At 46.8% G+C, this 18,654-nt stretch overlaps 1 protein-coding gene across 3 annotated transcripts in view; it reads left to right on the forward strand.

Moving 5' to 3' along the window:
* Window positions 1–18,417, forward strand: part of PARP16 (poly(ADP-ribose) polymerase family member 16) — a 42,312-nt gene extending 23,895 nt beyond the window's left edge. For all 3 annotated transcript variants that reach the window (XM_063925603.1, XM_063925604.1, XM_063925605.1), the window contains exons 2-7: window positions 2,613–2,801; window positions 3,131–3,268; window positions 6,431–6,637; window positions 8,274–8,445; window positions 16,314–16,458; window positions 17,222–18,417. In XM_063925603.1, the coding sequence (XP_063781673.1) occupies window positions 2,649–2,801; window positions 3,131–3,268; window positions 6,431–6,637; window positions 8,274–8,445; window positions 16,314–16,458; window positions 17,222–17,363 (957 nt within the window). In that variant the 5' untranslated portion in view covers window positions 2,613–2,648 and the 3' untranslated portion in view covers window positions 17,364–18,417. The remainder of the gene's footprint in view (window positions 1–2,612; window positions 2,802–3,130; window positions 3,269–6,430; window positions 6,638–8,273; window positions 8,446–16,313; window positions 16,459–17,221) is intronic.
* The last annotated feature ends 237 nt before the right edge of the window (window positions 18,418–18,654 follow it).

Here is an 18,654-nt window from a genome sequence, read left to right on the forward strand (position 1 = left end):
GTACAGGATATTGTGTCCCTGGGGTACAGACTGGAGTTTCAAAAACTCCCTCCTCACCGTTTCTTCAAATCAGGCTTGCCAGCTTTGCTGACAGACAGGGCTATCCTGCGGGAAGCCATCCTAAAATTGGAAAGGTCACAGGTCATTATCCCAGTTCCACCTCATATGCAAAACAAGGGTTATTATTCAAACCTTTTCGTGGTACCGAAACCGGATGGTTCGGTCAGACCAATTTTGAACTTTAAATCGTTGAACCCTTACCTGAGGGTGTTCAAATTCAAAATGGAGTCTCTCAGAGCAGTGATTTCAGGTCTAGAGGAGGGAGAATTCCTGGTATCCCTGGATATCAAGGGTGCGTACCTCCACATTCCGATTTGGCCCCCACACCAGGCTTATCTCAGATTTGCACTGTTAGACAGTCACTATCAATTTCAGGCACTACTATTCGGCCTCTCCACAGCACCGAGGGTGTTCACCAAGGTGATGGCCGAGATGATGGTTCTCCTTCGCAGACAGGGGGTGAACATAATCCCATATCTGGAAGATCTGCTGATAAAGGCATCGTCCTAGGAGACGTTGTTGCAGTCCATTGTTCTCACGACTCATCTGCTCAAGGAACACGGTTGGATCCTGAACCTTCCAAAGTCACATTTGGAGCCGACAAGGAGATTGTCTTTTCTGGGGATGATCCTCGAGACGGAAGTGCAGAGGGTGTTTCTGCCGGAGACGAAAGCGTTGGTGATTCAAACAATGGTCTGGGATGTCCTGAAGCCAACTCGGGTATCGGTTCATCAGAACATTTGCCTTCTGGGGAAGATGGTTGCCTCCTACGAGGCTCTACAGTACGGAAGGTTTCATGCTCGGTCCTTCCAACTGGATCTCCTAGACAAATGGTCGGGTTCTCACCTGCACATGCACCAGAGGATACGCCTGTCGCGGAAATCCAGGATTTCACTCCTCTGGTGGCTGCAAATGCCTCAACTTCTGGAGGGCCGCTGGTTTGGGATTCAGGACTGGGTCCTTCTTACCACGGTTGCAAGTCTCCGGGGCTGAGGCGCAGTCACTCAGGGGGAAACCTTCCAAGGAAGGTGGTCAAGCCTGGAATCCAGTCTTCAAATAAACATTCTAGAACTAAGAGCCGTCTACAACGGTCTTCTCCAAGCGGCTCATCTTCTGCCAGATCGAGCCATTCAAGTGCAGTCGGACAATGTAATGATGGTGGCCACCATAAACCGACAGGGCGTACAAAGAGCAGAGCTGCAATGTCAGAGGTAACAAAAATCATCCTCTGGGCAGAAAAGCACACGGTGGTGCTGTCTGCAATCTTCATTCCAGGAGTAGACAACTGGGAAGCGGACTTCCTCAGCAAACACTATCTCCATCCAGGAGAGTGGGGACTCCATCCGGAGGTGTTCACGGAGGTAACAGATCTTTGGGGTGTACCTCAAATAGACATGATGGCCTCTCGTCTCAACAAGAAGCTTCGGAGGTATTGTTCCAGGTCGAGGGACCCACAAGCTGTGGCGGGGGATGCCCTAGTGACTCTGTGGGTGTTCCAGTTGGTGTACGTGTTTCCTCCACTTCCACTCATTCCAAGAGTTCTAAAGCTCATAAGGAGAACAAGAGTTCAGGAAATCCTCATCGCTCCAGACTGGCCAAGAAGGGCTTGGTATGCGAATCTTCTGGATCTACTGCTAGAAGTGCCGAGGCCTCTTCCTCTTCGGCAGGACCTGCTGCAGCAGTTTTTAGACTGAGTCTGGTAGGAGGGGCATAGAGGGAGGAGCCAGCCCACACTCTCGAACTCTTAAAGTGCCAGTGGCTCCTAGTGGACCAGTCTATACCCCATGGTACTAATGTGGACCCCAGGATCCTCTACGGACTACGACAAAAGGATTTACCGGTAGGTAATTAAAATCCTATTACTACAAAATGTGGACTGTGGGAAGAAATTGAAGCACATGACGGAAACCTACGGGAGAACATACAAACATCACACAGAGAAATACGACTCATGTCCCTGTGCTATTAGGCAGCACTGCTGATCACATCATCCTTTGATGCAGGGGGAAGACTCCAATAACAGATGCATATTAGAAAACTGTTTACAACCAACTAATTTAGAACTACTGTACTATTAACATTGCTGTATTTTGTATCCATGTCACTTTTTAATCTTCAAAGTGATCCTTATAACATTGGGTTTTCTGTTTCTGTGATCCCCCATCTGCACACCTTAGTCTTATGATGGGGCCACATTGCTTTATCTGTTACCTGAGCCCTCATTATAGCAGTAGTGCTCTATATATGCATAGGCTCACCCATGTTAGGACCTGTGTAAGTTGCATGTTGGAACATGTATAAGTACTGTTCTGGAGATGTGTAGCATTTTCGCTGGTTTTTAATACATTTTGCACACAAGTTGTCTTGCAATATTCATATTTAAATGTCCCCGTTGTAATCGTAATTATGTGACCATTTATACACGATCCCTATAAAGATATAAATTGGTATTCTGTATAAATACATATAATGATCACATGTGCTATAGAGAGCTTTACCAGGTTCACATGTATTCTGGAGATGAATAACAATTGCATATTGTCTCTTTGCAGAGTAACTTGGGTGTCCGCTGAAGTTGGGATACAGCAATGGTAGAGCACATCATTGCCAGGGATCCACTAGCAGCGGATTTGAAATGCAGCCTCTTCCTTTCTGCCTTAAAGAGTTACAAAAGAGACTCTGTATTACGGCCTTTTCCTGCCTGCTATGCCACTGAGCAGTATAAAGATTTTGATGCCTTGGTGGGTACATATACTATTTACCATTGCCATTTACCATTATTGTTGTCTATCATCTATAATGCGTGTGCTGAAACCTTTCCTGCTTCTCTCCTCTGTCACACAGAGTTGGAGGGAGGGTGCAGTAGGGGACTTGTCACCTCTGCCTGCTGTGTGTCTCCCGCAGGGCAGCATAAAAATACATGTGGTTTATACATTTGCTTTCCTGCACACAACACAAAGATGTTACAGTCCCTTTAGTGGAAACTTGAGGCCTCCAAGCTTTTCCCAAAATCAGTGTCTCCCATGATCAGCCTAAACCGGCATATTAAAATCTGCTCTGTATCTCCTAGATTGCTGACACAAACACCTTGCCTGGTCTGCCGGAGATCATCCAGAACAAGCCACAAATAGATGAAAAAAGCCTTGATCTGCTGCGATGGGTTCTATCAGAGAAACTATTCACCATCAGATGCCTTAAGAAGGAGATGGTAAGATGATCCTTACTAAACGCGTCACTGGAGTCTACACAATGTTATCTCTAGCCAGGGTGGCAGAAACTCGCATCTTGCTATTACGTATAGCAGCACTTTCACTGGTTCTAGATAACACTATTGAACAACTTTACAGTGGAAAGTATTTATATATGAGTAACAGCCCAGCTAACTCAGCATCAAGCTTTGTCCCCTTGTGCCCCAAAATAGTATGGTGCTGACTACACCTGTGGCCCTATTGGTACCCATGGCCTTTGAGTACCATGGTAATGCTGTCCAAGTTTAGTGAAAACTGTTATGGTACTACAAGTAACAGCATGCACTGAGAGCTGGTGCTTTTAGATTTATATTCCATAGCATGCACATGGGAGCAAGTGTGTACTTGCTTTATTATTGCCATGAGTGGGCACTACAATATATCTATACTTATAGTAGAGTTGTTATTTGGAGACATGTACTCCTTGGGACTTTGTATGAACTATGGAGACCAAAAAATATTAATTTCTGAATTTTTGTTTGCCTGTCTGTTCGTTCCGGCATCATGCAAAAACTACGGGATGAATTTGGATCACATTTTCACTATTGTATAGCTTAGTGACCTAGAAAGAAAGGGAGGTATGCATGATCTCAATGTGACATCAGGGAGAGGAGCAATAAGGGAAAAACCAGACGCTTGACACTTGGTGCACTGAAAGTTGGTGTTCCGATCATGCTTCTGCAGAACTTGACTCTGCCCAAGTTATGTAACAGAACCCGACTTAAAGTGACTGCTCTGCAGAGGAACCTAATTGAGGCAGAGATTCTAATGGGATGTGGCAGAGGTGAGACTGTGTTATCCCCAACGCTTTACCTTTTCAATTCAAGCCCCTGCAGTTTTCTTTAAGCTTTTACTTCGCTATGATGATCAACAAGTTGCAGGGGCAAATGCTGAGGGCTGCAGGCGTAGAGTTTAGGTTCAGCTGCTTCTCCCATTGGGCAGCTTTATTTGGCTTGCTCACGAGTTAGTAGCCCCAAGCATCTTTTTGTGTTAACCCCTGTAGGAAAAACGGCAAATATTGTTTATAAAGACATTTTGTGATCATTGTCTACAATGTAGAGTCATGCTTCGGCTAGGATGCGGACAGGGCAGGGTGCTGGGCTGCCGGGGCAATACGTTTGTGTAGAAACTAAAAGAGGCGGTGCTAATGGGGGACTGCATGCTGGGCTTCCCCTAAGCTCTCCCTTTAACGTAAATAGATCTATTCACACGGCGGCAGTGGCAGGCTGTTTTAGCAGGGTGCCGCTAAAGGGGCAGGGCGCATTTTGCCCTTTGAAAATCGGGTAGCCTAGCGTGATCACTATAAAATATACATCACAATATTAAATGGCACTACTGTCTTTGTAAAATTAGTTCCGCTGAGCAGTAACAGACATCCACACGAGCAAAGCCGCGGGCAAATGCTAGTAATAAATAAATACAGTAACTCTCGCTCCCATCATAGATAACTATTACTCCAATAAATATGTAGCTGTTGCCCTGATTGTCATAAAGAAATAAATATTTCTTCAATCATAGAAAAATATCTAATGTCTAATGGTATTGCCTTGTAAATGATTGCCGCTTTAAAAAAAAAACCTCCGAGATTGGCCGGCATCCTGCATTTCCGGCAAACCGGGACTCTATTACATAATACATAATTCACAATCAATATATAATTGTAGAATCCAAAGTACTTAAAAACAAACAGTAAATCCTCACGCAGGGCCTGATTCTGAGTCGGACGCAACTCCGATGTAGGACACAGTGGAGTGTTGTTTTTTTCGTATGCGCCACTCTGCGCATGTGTCCCAGTTTTGTACGTATAGAGTCACAATTCAGATTGGACGCATGGTGTCAGAAATATAAGGGGCTTTCTCGTACAGTGGCTAAAATGACACACGGAGATGGGTGTGTCGCGGTTTTGTCACTTAAAGCTGGTGCATACAAAGATGCTGAACCCCTCACATAGGATGCCATACTGAGATGGAGAAACTGCTCCTGCCATAGAGATGCTGCAACCGGGATCCGATCTCTAGGTCAACAGTATGTAGGTCGACTCTATCTGGGTCGACCACTATTGGTCGACAGTAACTATGTCGACAGGGTTTCTAGGTCGACAGGTTCTCTAGGTCGACAGGTCAAAAGGTCGACATGAGTTTCTCACAAATTTTTTTTTTTTTTTTTTTTTTACCTTTTCATACTTAACGATCCACGTGGACTACAATTGGAACGGTAACCTGTGCCGAGCGAAGCAAGGCACCTTGGCCGAAGCATGTTCGGGGACACGGTGCACTACTTGGGGTTCCCGGTCACTCTACGAAGAAAACGACACCAAAAAAACATAAAAAACTCATGTCAACCTTTTGACCTGTCGACCTACAGACCTTGTCGACCTAGTCATTGTCGACCAATAGTGGTCGACCTAGTTACTATCTACCTTCCATACCACACCCGGTGCAACCAATGGTACACCAATTGGTATTTCAGCAACTACAGACGCTGACTGTGGGTATCTAAGGATAAATGGATGTACACCAGGGTAGGGTGTTGTAGCGACATTAGCATAATGACACAGACGCGACTGCAGCAAAAGACGTCCCACTCAGAATCAGCCCCATAATCCCAAGTAATCAATAGAATGGTTGTCTTATACTATATTGAATATCCCAGATAGCACTATAGCATACCTTTCACTATTGGCGTATGCCCCCACTGAAGCATACAGTATACAAAATCAGTTAGACCAATTCCTTATTAGCCTCAACGGCCAGTTAGTATTTGTCCTGTCTGTTTATATTGACGTGTCCTGACAAATGCACAAAGAAGGAATTTTATCTTGGTTCTTGGCTTTGTGTAAGACATTTGTTACTAATGGGGAGATGTACTAAGCCTTGAAGAGAGAGAAAGTGGATGGAGATACAGTACCAGCTAATCAGCTCCTATCTGTCATGTTAAAGGCTGTTTGATTGGTAGTTAGGTGCTGATTGGTTGGTACTTTATCCCTCTCCAAGGCTTAGTACATAGAGTCCTAACTCTAGTAAGAACTAACCTTACCAGCAGGAAATACCATGTTTGTACTAACCATATTGGCAACTTACCCCAGCCTTTGAGTTAAGGCTGCCCCTCCCTTGTTGTTTTAGTTTGAGGAATTCCAAGCCTTGCTAGGCTCTCCCAGTCTTGCTTTGCCCACTCCTGACTTCCTGTTTGAAATAGAATACTGCGAGAAGCTGCGTACCAAGTTCCAAGAGATGCGTGGGGAGAGGGATGTGATGTATGCCCTACATGGCAGCCGCCTGGAGAACTTCCACTCCATACTGCACAATGGCTTGCACTGCCACCTGAACAAGGTGCGATATGGTAACAAGCGTAATGCATAACACCTGGTAACACCTAAGATACATTCATAATGCATTGCATGTTCCAGTGTTTGTATATATGTTACATGTTCTGTAGCCTATGTGTCACACAGTGCATGTTCTGTAACCTGTATGTCACACAGTGCATGTTCTGTAGCCTATATGTCACACAGTGCATGTTCTGTAGCCTGTATGTCACACAGTGCATGTTCTGTAGCCTATATGTCACACAGTGCATGTTCTGTAGCCTGTGTGTCACGCAGTACATGTTCTGTAGCCTATATGTCACACAGTGCATGTTCTGTAGCCTATGTGTCACACAGTGCATGTTCTGTAGCCTATGTGTCACACAGTGCATGTTCTGTAGCTTATGTGTCACGCAGTACATATTCTGTAGCCTATGTGTCACTCACTTCATGTTCTGTAGCATATGTATCACGCACTACGTGTTCTGTAGCCTATGTGTCACAAAGTGCATGTTCTGTAGCCTATGTGTCACGCAGTGCATGTTCTGTAGTTTGTGTCGCGCAGTGCATATTCTGTAGCGTATGTGTCACTCACTACATGTTCTGTAGCCTATGTGTCACGCACTACATGTTCTGTAGCCTATGTGTCACGCACTACATGTTCTGTAGCCTATGTGTCACGCACTACATGTTCTGTAGCCTATGTGTCACGCACTACATGTTCTGTAGCATATGTGTCACGCACTACATGTTCTGTAGCATATCTGTCACGCACTACGTGTTCTGTAGCATATGTGTCATGCACTACGTGTTCTGTAGCCTGTGTCACTCACTACATGCTCTGTAGCCTATGTGTCACACACTACATGTTCTATAGTCTATGTGTCGCGCACTACATATTCTGTAGCCTACAGTAGGTGTCACTCACACAGTACATGTTCTGTAGCCTATGTGAAAAGCAGTACATGTTCTGTAGCCTGTGTGTCACACACTACATGGGGAGCAGTACGGAATCCCGGCGGTCGGAATACCGACACCAGGATCCCGACCGGCACAATCCCGACAGGGGGGCGAGCGCAGCGCAGCTCGGCACACTATTCTCCCTCTATGGGTGTCGTGGACACCCACAGAGGGAGAATATGTCGGGATTGTGGCGGTCGGGATCCCGGTGTCGGTATTCCGACCGCCGGGATCCCGTCCGGCGGGCTCTTGACCGCATCCCACTACATGTTCTGGAAGTTTCTTGCTATGCTAACTGTACTCACACATTTGGGAACACTAATGAAAACTGTCACACTGACATGCTGTAACGGTAGCGTCTAGTTTCTCTTCGTGGAGAGGACCTTTCCCATACGCCCCTGGGTCCATGTCATAACTATTTGGAATAGTAACCTGTGGCGAGCGGTCATGATGTAACTAGCAAGGTGGTGGCTTTCGTTTCTAAAATGTGACAAAATTGCCAATCTCAATGTCTAGCAGGGGATTAAGGTTCCTTACTTGGGAGGGACACAACACTTCTTCTGCATTCTCTATAGAGGGGTATGGATTAATGACTATGTGGTCCTTGAGTTAAGTCCTGCACCTCACTCACTTTTTAGTGGTTGTTTTAGTGCAATGTAAGAGACAATTTTTACATGCCTTTAATGCTTCATTTCCTACAGACTTCTTTATTTGGAGAAGGAACGTACCTGACTAGTGACCTGAGCTTGGCACTTCTCTATAGTCCCCATGGGCAGGGGTGGTCCCATAGTATATTGGGACCGGTGCTAAGCTGTGTTGCCATGTGTGAGATGATCGATCATCCAGATGTTAAGTGCCAGGCTAAGAAAAAAGGTGAGAAACATTAGCCAGGGTTTCCATTGTAGTGAAATGTATATAGAAATATAGTATTTCTGCAGCGGGGTACACTGTGTTCCACAGGGAATACATTGGGGTGTAGAGATGGATCTTGATCCAGAGGCACCAACAGGCTAAAGCTTTAGACTGTCCCAGAATGCTTTGCGGGGGCCTCCTCTATAACCCCGCCTCCAGGCACTGTGAGCACAGTTTTAGAGTTGGTGCTTGCATGAAGCAGGTCACTTAACAGGGGGGCTGCGCTAGGCAGCCCTGAAAAAGCTTTTTAGAAGACTTCAAGGGCTGCAGCACTTCATATGTCAGTATGACATACTGTGCTGCGGCTCCATCACCTCCCCAGTGGCGTCGCATACTCCCGCTGGCTCTGTTCCAGGGTACTTGCGGCGGAGACGTTCCGGCTCTAGGCACGTGGTTGCAGATGCTCTCCTGGTTCGCGTGGCTGCTACAGAAGGGAGGAGGTAAGAGGATCCCCCAGGCGGGACCCGCCATTAAATCGCGTTCCGATCGCAGTCTAGGGAGACGGACTGCGATGCTGGCGTGGACAATGTCACCGAGCAGGACCCCACTATATCCACCAGGGCATAGGAGTACAGGTCGGATATACTAATGTCCATTTTAATAAGACTCCATAGTACTAGGTGGTGAAGTCCAGCATAGGGGAGCCAGCGCTTAACCTGTAGCCTCTCCCCCGGCCTAGGGCGCCATCTACTGCTAGTGTTCCTGCCCTGGAGCTGCCTCACACTCTCCCTCACTCACTGACTGAGATGCTGGGCACCATTTTCTAAAATAGATGCGACTGGTCTCCGGGACTGCAGGGCAAGGTCTCCTTTGTAAACCCGCCTGTACATCAGCGCCGTGGTTTTACAAACACCTAAGTATTCTACGTGTCGATATTAAGACAGCGTTAGTTAAGAACAAGTGTACCTGTGACAGACTATATTGTTCAAGTATCCTGATATATACATCCGGTCTCAGACCGCGCATTGTTTTATTTATGTGTGTGTGTGTGTGTGTGTGTGTGTGTGTGTTCATATAATAATCCAATGCAATTTTATTGTCATGAAAATAATTATCGGCATTGCAAACTTGACTATGTGTGCCTGTATGGGCTATGTGGTTTCACTGCGGTGTATTCCAGATATATCTATCACTGTATACAGTACCCTAGGGGACTAGGTGCGTCTGGGTCAATATATAGTGCATCACAGTATTTACCTATTACGTGTATTCTACTGTGTAGTCAATCACATAATACCTGATTTATTCGCAGGTGTTGTATACTGGGTACTCAGTCACATGCTAACGGATTTATTGTACTCTGTCTTCATCGTACTAAACCACTCTCTGTGGCATTTGTGTATAATGTTTAACATGTAGGGCAGTAAACCTGGGGACGCTCATGCATCCTGCAGAGCATGCGCAACGGATTTACCTGAGGGGGAAGTTTGTGTGATGGTCTGTGTACTATGGGGGTCATTCCGAGTTGATCTCTAGCTGAAAATGTTCGCTGTGCAGCGATGATTCAAAAAAAGGCATTTCTGCGCATGCGGCGCAATGTGCACGCGCGACGTACTTTCACAACGGCCGAAGTAGTTTCACACAAGGTCTAGCGAAGCTTTTCAGTCGCACTGCTGGCCGCAGAGTGATTGACATGAAGTGGGCATTTCTGGGTGTCAACTGACCGTTTTCTGGGAGTGTTCGGAAAAACGCAGGCATACCAGGCAAAACGCAGGCATGGCTGGGCGAACGCAGGGCGTGTTTGTGACGTCAAATCCGGAACTGAATGGTCTGAAGTGATCGCAAGCGCTGAGTAGGTCTGAAGCTACTCAGAAACTGCACGATATTTTTTTGTAGCCGCTGTGCGATCCTTTCGTTCGCACTTCTGCTAAGCTAAGATACACTCCCAGAGGGCGACGGCTTAGCGTTTGCACGGCTGCTAAAAACAGTTAGCGAGCAAACAATTCGGAATGACCCCTTATGTCTCATACAGTCCGCAGCTCCTGTAATCAATCAGGAGCCAACCTGGGCTGCGTTCTCACATCTCTAGTTGAACGCTTTATGCCCCCTATGGGACCACCTGTAACATTACACTCTCTGAAATCCCCATGGTTACTCCACTTTGGGTGGGAAAATTTTACCTCACGGATTGTAGCGTATGACTCATTCCCTGGTCAGACAAAACCCTATTCCAGGTCACTCTCGTGTCTCTGGGTCATCTGAGCGGGCTGCTTCTTCCTCCCTATCCAATAATCTGTTTCATCTGAAGAGAGGGAGATCATGCTGTCCTGTCAGTCCCTATATTAGGTGTTCCTGACAAGGATTGTCCATTGCTAAATGATACCACTGCCCTTGTGGATACTGCGTAACAAATCCTACAAATCACTGATCAGAGGATTCCCCTACCTTGGTTAAGCAAACTGATATGTTCACACGTCAGAGGGTAATTAAAACTCTGTTACCACAATCTGACCATTAAGTGTACATCAGACAAGACTCCTGGTCTAATCCAGGGAAGACATTCCCCCTGTCTACAACGGGCATTAGCTCAATATCCTCCTCCTGCAGAGTTATATGACGAGTAGGTAATTCACTGCTAGTGAACTTGTGTCACCCATCGGGTGTCGTCCACTCTGCTTCTCACCACTGTCCCCTCACTGTAGGAACCGACAGGTAAGCGTGTGGAGGGATGCCTGAAGTCTATTACTCCCTTACGGGTGTTGTATATAGACCACGATTGCGTCCTCTTGGGGCTGCAAAATAGTTTGATGACTGGATCAGGCATTAGAGGAAGAGCTGCCCGAGGATATATCTGAGAATGCCAGACATTCCTTGTCTCACAATACCACCACCTTTTTCTTCACCAGGAGGCGTTCCCTGAGGCGGGTGTGTTGGCTGCCAAGGAGTCGAATATGTCTGTCCTGGCTCGCTGAATTCTGTAGTTGAGGTAGTGGATGGTGGACCTGGACTCCAAAAGTCCTAGGAGGTATTCCCCTTTTACTGGGGACATCTTATTTGGGGAAGATCTTATTAAAAATGGGGTCTGAATCGTCGGCTACTATGACTGCCTTTCTCCCAAATGCTACTCCTTCTGCACAGAAGGCAAAAGGTACCACTTTTCTCTGCTTTCGGCCTTAAGGGAAAGTGAAGGTCAGGCATACCCAAGATTGTCTTGTGCTCCCAACAACCCCTAAGCCCAAGGCCTAACATTCCTGGGCTGCTCATCAGCCTGCTTCTGATGACAAGCCTGCTGCATGACGGGACAGCCTCCCCCTGGGGGATCCCAGGGTGGGGGGCTGACTTCTACGATTCATCCAATTCTGGTTAATAACCACTTCAGACACATGGGTGCGAGAAGTTGTTTCTCATGGGTACGCAGTCTCTTCCCAGAGACGTCCCCCTCGCCAGTTCTGCACATCGGTTATCCCTTCGGTTCCGTTAAAGGCGCAAGCTCTACTGATGGTTGTGCGTTCCCTCCTGGATACAGGAGTGGTAGTGCCGGTACCTCTGTCCCAGAGAGGCAGATGAAACTACTCGACCCTGTTTCTAGTCCCAAAACTCGATGGATCTTTCCGACTGAACAAGTTTGTGAGAGAGTCCAAATACCGTATGGAAACACTGCGCTCCATTGTACTGGCCATGGACCCGGAGGCTTTATGGTATCCCTGGTTATACAAGATGCTTACCTGCATATGCCTATTGCCATATCGCATCAGTAATGTCTGCGGTTTGCTATTGGCAACCTTCACTATCAATTCCATGCTCTGCCGTTTGGACTGGCCACGGCCCCTTGGGTCTTCACCAAGGTTTTGGCCATGATGACGGCTCATGTCTGTCGCCAGGGAGTCAGGTTCCTGCCGTATTTGGACGATTTGCTGCTTTTGGCAAACTCCCACAATGTACTCCTCAGTCATCTACAACTGATGGTAAACTTCCTACAAGCCCACGGGTGGCTCATCAACTGGAAGACGTCCTCGCTGATCCCTGCTCGGAGCATGGTGCACCTGGGGACACTACTGGACATACACAGTCAACGGCTGTTTCTGTCTCCAGAGAAGGTCCTGAAACTTCAGGACAGGATTAGATACTTTCTTTCTCACCCAAGAGTGTCGGTACACTCGGTGATGCAAGTACTAGACCTCATGGTGTCGACTTTCGACATGGTAGAGTAAGCTCAATTCCATTCCCGCCCTCTACAGAGATTAATCCTTTCCAAGTGGGACGGCCTGCCTCATCGGATCAGGTCTCACATGATCTCCTTGACTCCAGAGGTTCGCCTGTCGCTGACCTGGTGGCTACAGGACCAGCAGTTGAGCAGGGATCGTCCCTTCTGGACCCCCAGCTGGGTCCTACTGACTACGGACGCCAGTCTGAAGGGTTGGGGGCGCGATGTTGGAGCAACACTCTATCCAGGGTCGGTGGACCATGGAGGAATCACTCCTCCCGATAACATTTTGGAATTGCGGGCAGTGTTCAATACTTTGTCTCTCGCCCTGCCTCTGATACAGAACAGGCCTGTTGAAGTACGGTCAGACCACGCCATCACTGTGGCGTAAATAAACCATCAAGGCGACACTCGAAGCTGCATGGCAATGATGGAAGTGTCAAAAATCCTTCATTGGGCGGAACACCTTCTGCCGGCAGTATCGGCAGTGTTCATTCCGGGAGTCCTCACCTGGGAAGGTGGTTTCCTCAGTCTTCAGGACGTGCACGGAGAGTGAAGTCTTCATCAGGAAGTCTTTCAACTCCTAGTGAACAAGTGGAGCCTACCAGATGTAGACATGATGGCGTCTCGACACTATCACAAAGTTCCGGTCTTTGGATCAAGAACCAGGGATCCTCAAGCAGAGTTCGTGGACGCTATGGCAATTCCATGGAACTTTCGGCTGCCCTACGTGTTCCCTCCAGTGTCACTCCTGCCCAGGGTACTAAGGAAGTTCAAACAAGGAGGAGGAATACTACTTCTAGTCGCTCCAGCATGGCCCAGACAGCATTGGTTCTCAGACCTGCAGGGTCTGTCGATAGAGCGTCCTCTTCTACTTCCTCAATGCCCAGACCTCCTCGTTTAGGGCCCTTGCATCTATCCAGACCTGGCCAGACTGGCTTTGACGGCGTGGCTCTTGAAGCTTTACTCATGAGGGCCAAAGGATTCTCCGAGGTGGTCATCCAAACTATGCTGAAGGCCCGCAAACCGGCATCTGCGCGAATTTCTTATATGGTCTAGAATTCTTACTTCACCTGGTGTGCTGCTAAGAATTACGATGCTTACAAATTCAGTACTTGTAGACTTCTGGCTTTTTTGCAACAAGGCCTGGATTTAGGACTTCGTCTGGCCTCCCTCAAGGTTCACATATCTGCCTTGTCGGTGTGGTTTCAGAGAAAAATTGCATCTATACCTGACGTTCATACATTCACTCAGGGCGTACTGCGGATTCTACCTCCCTATGTCCCTCCTGTGGCTTCATGCGATTTGTCTGTTGTCCTGAATGCCCTGCAAGAGTCTCCAGTTGAACCTCTTGAGTCAATGGACCTTAAATAGCTCACAGCTAAGGTTCTGTTTCTGCTGGCTATTCCCTCTGCTAGAAGGGTGTCAGACTTCGGCGCTTTGTCCTGTCGTCCACCCTTTTTAATATTTCATCGTGACCGAGCAGTTCTTGGAACTCGCCCTGGTTATTTACCTTAGGTGGTGTCATCTTTTCACCTTAATCAAGAGATTGTGGTTCCAGCCTTCATCTCTTCCGGATTGTCCTCCAAATGAACAGTCTTTGGATGTGGTACGGGCTCTCCTTATATATGTGGAGAGGACTGCCTCTATCAGAAGGTCAGATACCCTCTTTGTACTGATTGGTTTCCACAAACGTGGCTGGCTTGCAAATAAGCAAACCTTGGCCAGATGGATTAGAATGGTGATTGCACAAGCTTATGCGCAGGCTGGACTCACAGCTCCTGCTGCAATTATAGCCCATTCTACTCAGTCTGTTGGACCCTCTTGGGTGGCCCGTCGTGGCGCGTCCGCAGAACAATTGTGCAAGGTGGCTACGTGGTCCTCGGTGAACACTAGGGAGGCCAATCCCGGGATTGGGATCGGCGGGATCCCGTGATTCTGGCCCCAAAACACCGGGATTTCAATCCCGGGATTGGCGCTTCCAATCCCGGGATTCACGGGATTACACTGCGCATGCGCAGTTCCCCGCCTCTCTTCCCTCGGCAGCCTCTGTACCCGGGCAGCGCTGAGCACTTGGCTCAGACGCTGCCTTTTGAACTAGAAGCGCGGCATCATCGCCTCCTCCCCCCCTCACTGCAGCCGGGCAGCATCACCTCCTCCACCCCAGCAGTCTTTCTCCTGGGCAGCGCTGAGCACCCGGCTCAGACGCTGCCTTCTGAAGCCGGGCATTAAGGGACCCTCACTACCAGACGCCTGCGTTTACCTCCCCTCTGGACCTTGGGGACCGCTCTACTCATTTGTGAGTATGTTATTTTTTTAACTTGTAACCCCCCCTGATCCCCTCCCCCACATACATAAATTAAAGGAGGACAGTTCATTCCCGGGATTGAGATTCTGTCAATCCCGATACCTGGGATTGAAAAAACGGCCCGGGATTGGCCTCCCTAGTGAACACGTTTATTAGGTTCTATGCCTTTGATACTTTTGCCTCCCATGATGCTTCCTTTGGATGCCGGGTTCTCATACCCGCTAAGGTGCGTCCCCTCGCTTCAACTGCTTTAGCACATCCCCGATGTATTCCCTGCGGAACACAGTGTACCCCGCTGCAGAAAAGGAGAGTTATGGTAGATTTACCATTGTTAAATCTCTTTCTGCGAGGTACACTGGGTCCCACAGGGCGCCCAGCCTGACGCACTTAGCTTCTTTGGGTTTGTATGGCATTAGCCGCTAGTCCCTTCTCCTGTCGTGAGAACGTGGTTCTATGTGACTAACATCTGCCTTCTCTTTACCTGCTTCTGCAATGGACTGGTTAACAAAACTGAGCTCACAGTGCCTGGAGGCGGGGTTATAGAGGAGGCCCCGCAATGCATTCCGGGACATTAAAGCTTTAGCCTGTTGGTGCCTCTGGATCAAGATCCATCTCTACGCCCCGATGTATTCTCTGTGGAACCCAGTGTACCTTGCACAAAGAGATTTAACCATGGTAAGTCTACCATAAATCTCCTTATCTATATATTAATGTGACATGAGTACAATGAAAACATACTCGCAGTACCGTTAGTAATAGTACGGTCTGTATCTGCTTTAGTTCTCCAAAACCTTTGATCTGCTAAGCAATGTAGCCGTGACTAAGGGGGTAATTCAGACCTGATCACTAGGCTGCGTTTTCTCACAGCCTGCGATCAGGTCCGAATTTTGCATGCGTATGCACCACAATGTGCAGGCGCGACGGACCGCAGCAACAGGGATCGATGCATAGGGACGGAATGTTGCGAAAAAAGCTATCGCACGGGCGATCGCAAGGTGACTGACAGGAAGAGGGCATTTGTGGGTGGCAACTGACCATTTTTAGGGAGTGTCTGGAAAAAACGCAGGCGTGTCCAAGCGATGGAAGGAAGGGTGTCTGACGTCAATTCCGGACCTGAACAGCCTGAAGTGATCGCAGCGGCTGAGTAAGTCCTGGGCTGTGCAGAGACTGCACAAAATCAGTTTGTGCAGCTCTGCGACACATGCGTTCGCACACTTGCACAGCTAAAATACACTCCCCCAGTGGCCGGCGCTGTCTGATCGCAGGGCTACAAAAATTGCTGCCTAGCGATCAGATCTGAATTACCCCCCAAAGTACGACAGCAAAATGCTGGTAATCTGTATTACCATGTTTTTATATTTTGCCCATTCTTTTCAGATTCATTTGAAATAGATCGGAAACGAGCCAGAGCAAGGAATAGTGAAGGTGGAGAAGTTCCACAGAAATACTTTGTGGTGACCAATAACCAGTTATTACGGGTGAAATATCTCCTGGTGTATTCTCAGGAGCAGCCTCAGAGACGGTGAGTAGAGCTGTCAATATTATCTCTCCGCTGTCTTATATTCACTTCTTATGCGCAGTGACCGGTGGGGAAATCAGAAAAGGTGTTCTGTCCAAAGCGTATGCGTCCCATCACAGTCCTACCACACGTTTCATTCAATAAAACCTTTCTATGTTTCTCTCAGTATTGCACTCCTCACCCTAATGTATAGCCTCATTTAATACTGAGAGTTAGTGAATATTTGGAACTGTTTTTTATTTTAGGGTGTGTGAAGCTCTCTATTACAAAGTCAGAGAGGTGCATTTCTAGAGGTAATCCCAGCAGAGAGCAACATAAAAGTGCAGAACGGCTTACATTAAAAGCATAGGATGTAGCCCAAACTCTGCCAGCTCAGGATTATTTAGGACAATTCAAGTGCTTTTGTGGTGTAAAGCTGGCAGAATGCCCCTCCAAGCAGCAAGGATCACCTACACCCTCTACACCCCTTCATTTCATTCCCAAATCTCTCTCCACAAAAGTAAGCACATGGGTGCTCTGTCCTTAACAGGCCACGAATGTCCACTCTCCCCCCTCAGTCTCCTCTGCCGTCGCATTGCTCCACTAACTCTTGCACATAGGCAGAATTCTATACATTTCGTGATGCGCAAGTGACCTCTTATGAGAATACTATTACTGTCGCCAAAGGTTTAAATCTATTAGATATATACTGCATTTCTCTTTAAAGTATTGTCTTGTTTATTTTGTCATTTTTGCATTTCTCACCTCTTCCACTTCTTTCAAGCAGATCCAGAAAGCCAACCTGGTTCTCAAGCCACCGTTTTGCCATCTTGATGACTCTGTACCTGCTCGTACTAATTCTCATTGGTTTAAGCAACTCTAAGACTTTTACACATCACTGGAACAGGCTACTGAGCTGGAGGCCTTGATCTCTTCTCTTTTACAGACTGCACCATAAGCCTTAACCATGCACTTGTGCCACAGCTATGCACCTTTTGCTGTTTGCCTTGTCAAGTGTACAGGGATTGCAGCTGAGACTGTCACCAGTGATCCTGCACAGGGCAAACACGAGCCGGTATCTGACAGCTGTGCACTGTTCTTGTCTTCATCACTATTCCTGCAGAAAAAAAACAGAGCATTCTAATATAATGGATGTATGTATGCAAAAAGGATTCAGTACCGTCTCGCCCGCTTACTCAAGAAGATTCTTAATCTCAATATTTTGAGATTTGCTCCCGTACAAGACATGGAGGAGAAAAGGACTCTCTAAAAGTACTAAACACTTTTGTACAATATATAAATAACAATGTTCTGTAAGTTACCAGTATAAAGCGGTGGTAAGGGACCTACGCCATTCTGGGTGCTACCAATAGCTGCGAGTAGTTACTAAGCGCTGTCTTTCATCATTGGCTAAGTGACTTTCATTTTCTCATTCCCCAGTGTAGACATTAGAACATTAACATTAATAGGCTTCATTTATAACTTGTATAATCCAGAACCATCTCAGATTGAGGAGAGACAGGACTGATAATGGGTTTATGGACTCAGGGCTTCCCCCGTCTCATGGTAGCAGTTACAGAGCATTTCTGTTCCCTACGGAATGAAAAGGGTTCATACATCTCCTTGAATACCGGTCCACATTCCAGCTCTCGGATCCTTAACACCGTACCCATGTTGTTTGTCCTCTGCACACATCAGACAAAATAAAGTCCAAGCCAATGTCAATTTTCACGCTTATACGTTGTTTGCATTCATCGTGTCTGGCTCCTCAATACGTCCGGCCCTGCTAGACACCAACATGGAAAATCAATGAAAACTGAAGTTACCCACACGTTAATATTTGACTGGGAAGATCTAGAAATTAGTTTAATTTTTTTTAATACAAATATTTATATTCTGAAATATATCCTGTTAATATTTAATAGTAATTTTGAATCCACAATTTTATGATTGTTCAATAAAACCTATGGACTTAAGCAACAATTCTTTCAATGTTTGGATTTATTAACAGGACAAGGGGCCAGCATAGTGTTTCAGAAGATAAACTTAATGTACTGAATCAACCATACACAGTAATAGAATAGCACACTGGAGGGAGAGTTGAACTTTTGTCATTAATTCTGTATTTATCACATTCCAGAGCTGACAGATCTATTAAGAAAAACAAATACATTTTTTATTATTTTTCTTTTAAATTGAGTTTTGTTTCTGAGCAAAATT

The sequence above is a fragment of the Pseudophryne corroboree genome, chromosome 6 (assembly GCF_028390025.1).
Source record: "Pseudophryne corroboree isolate aPseCor3 chromosome 6, aPseCor3.hap2, whole genome shotgun sequence".
Taxonomy (NCBI): Eukaryota; Metazoa; Chordata; class Amphibia; order Anura; family Myobatrachidae; genus Pseudophryne; species Pseudophryne corroboree.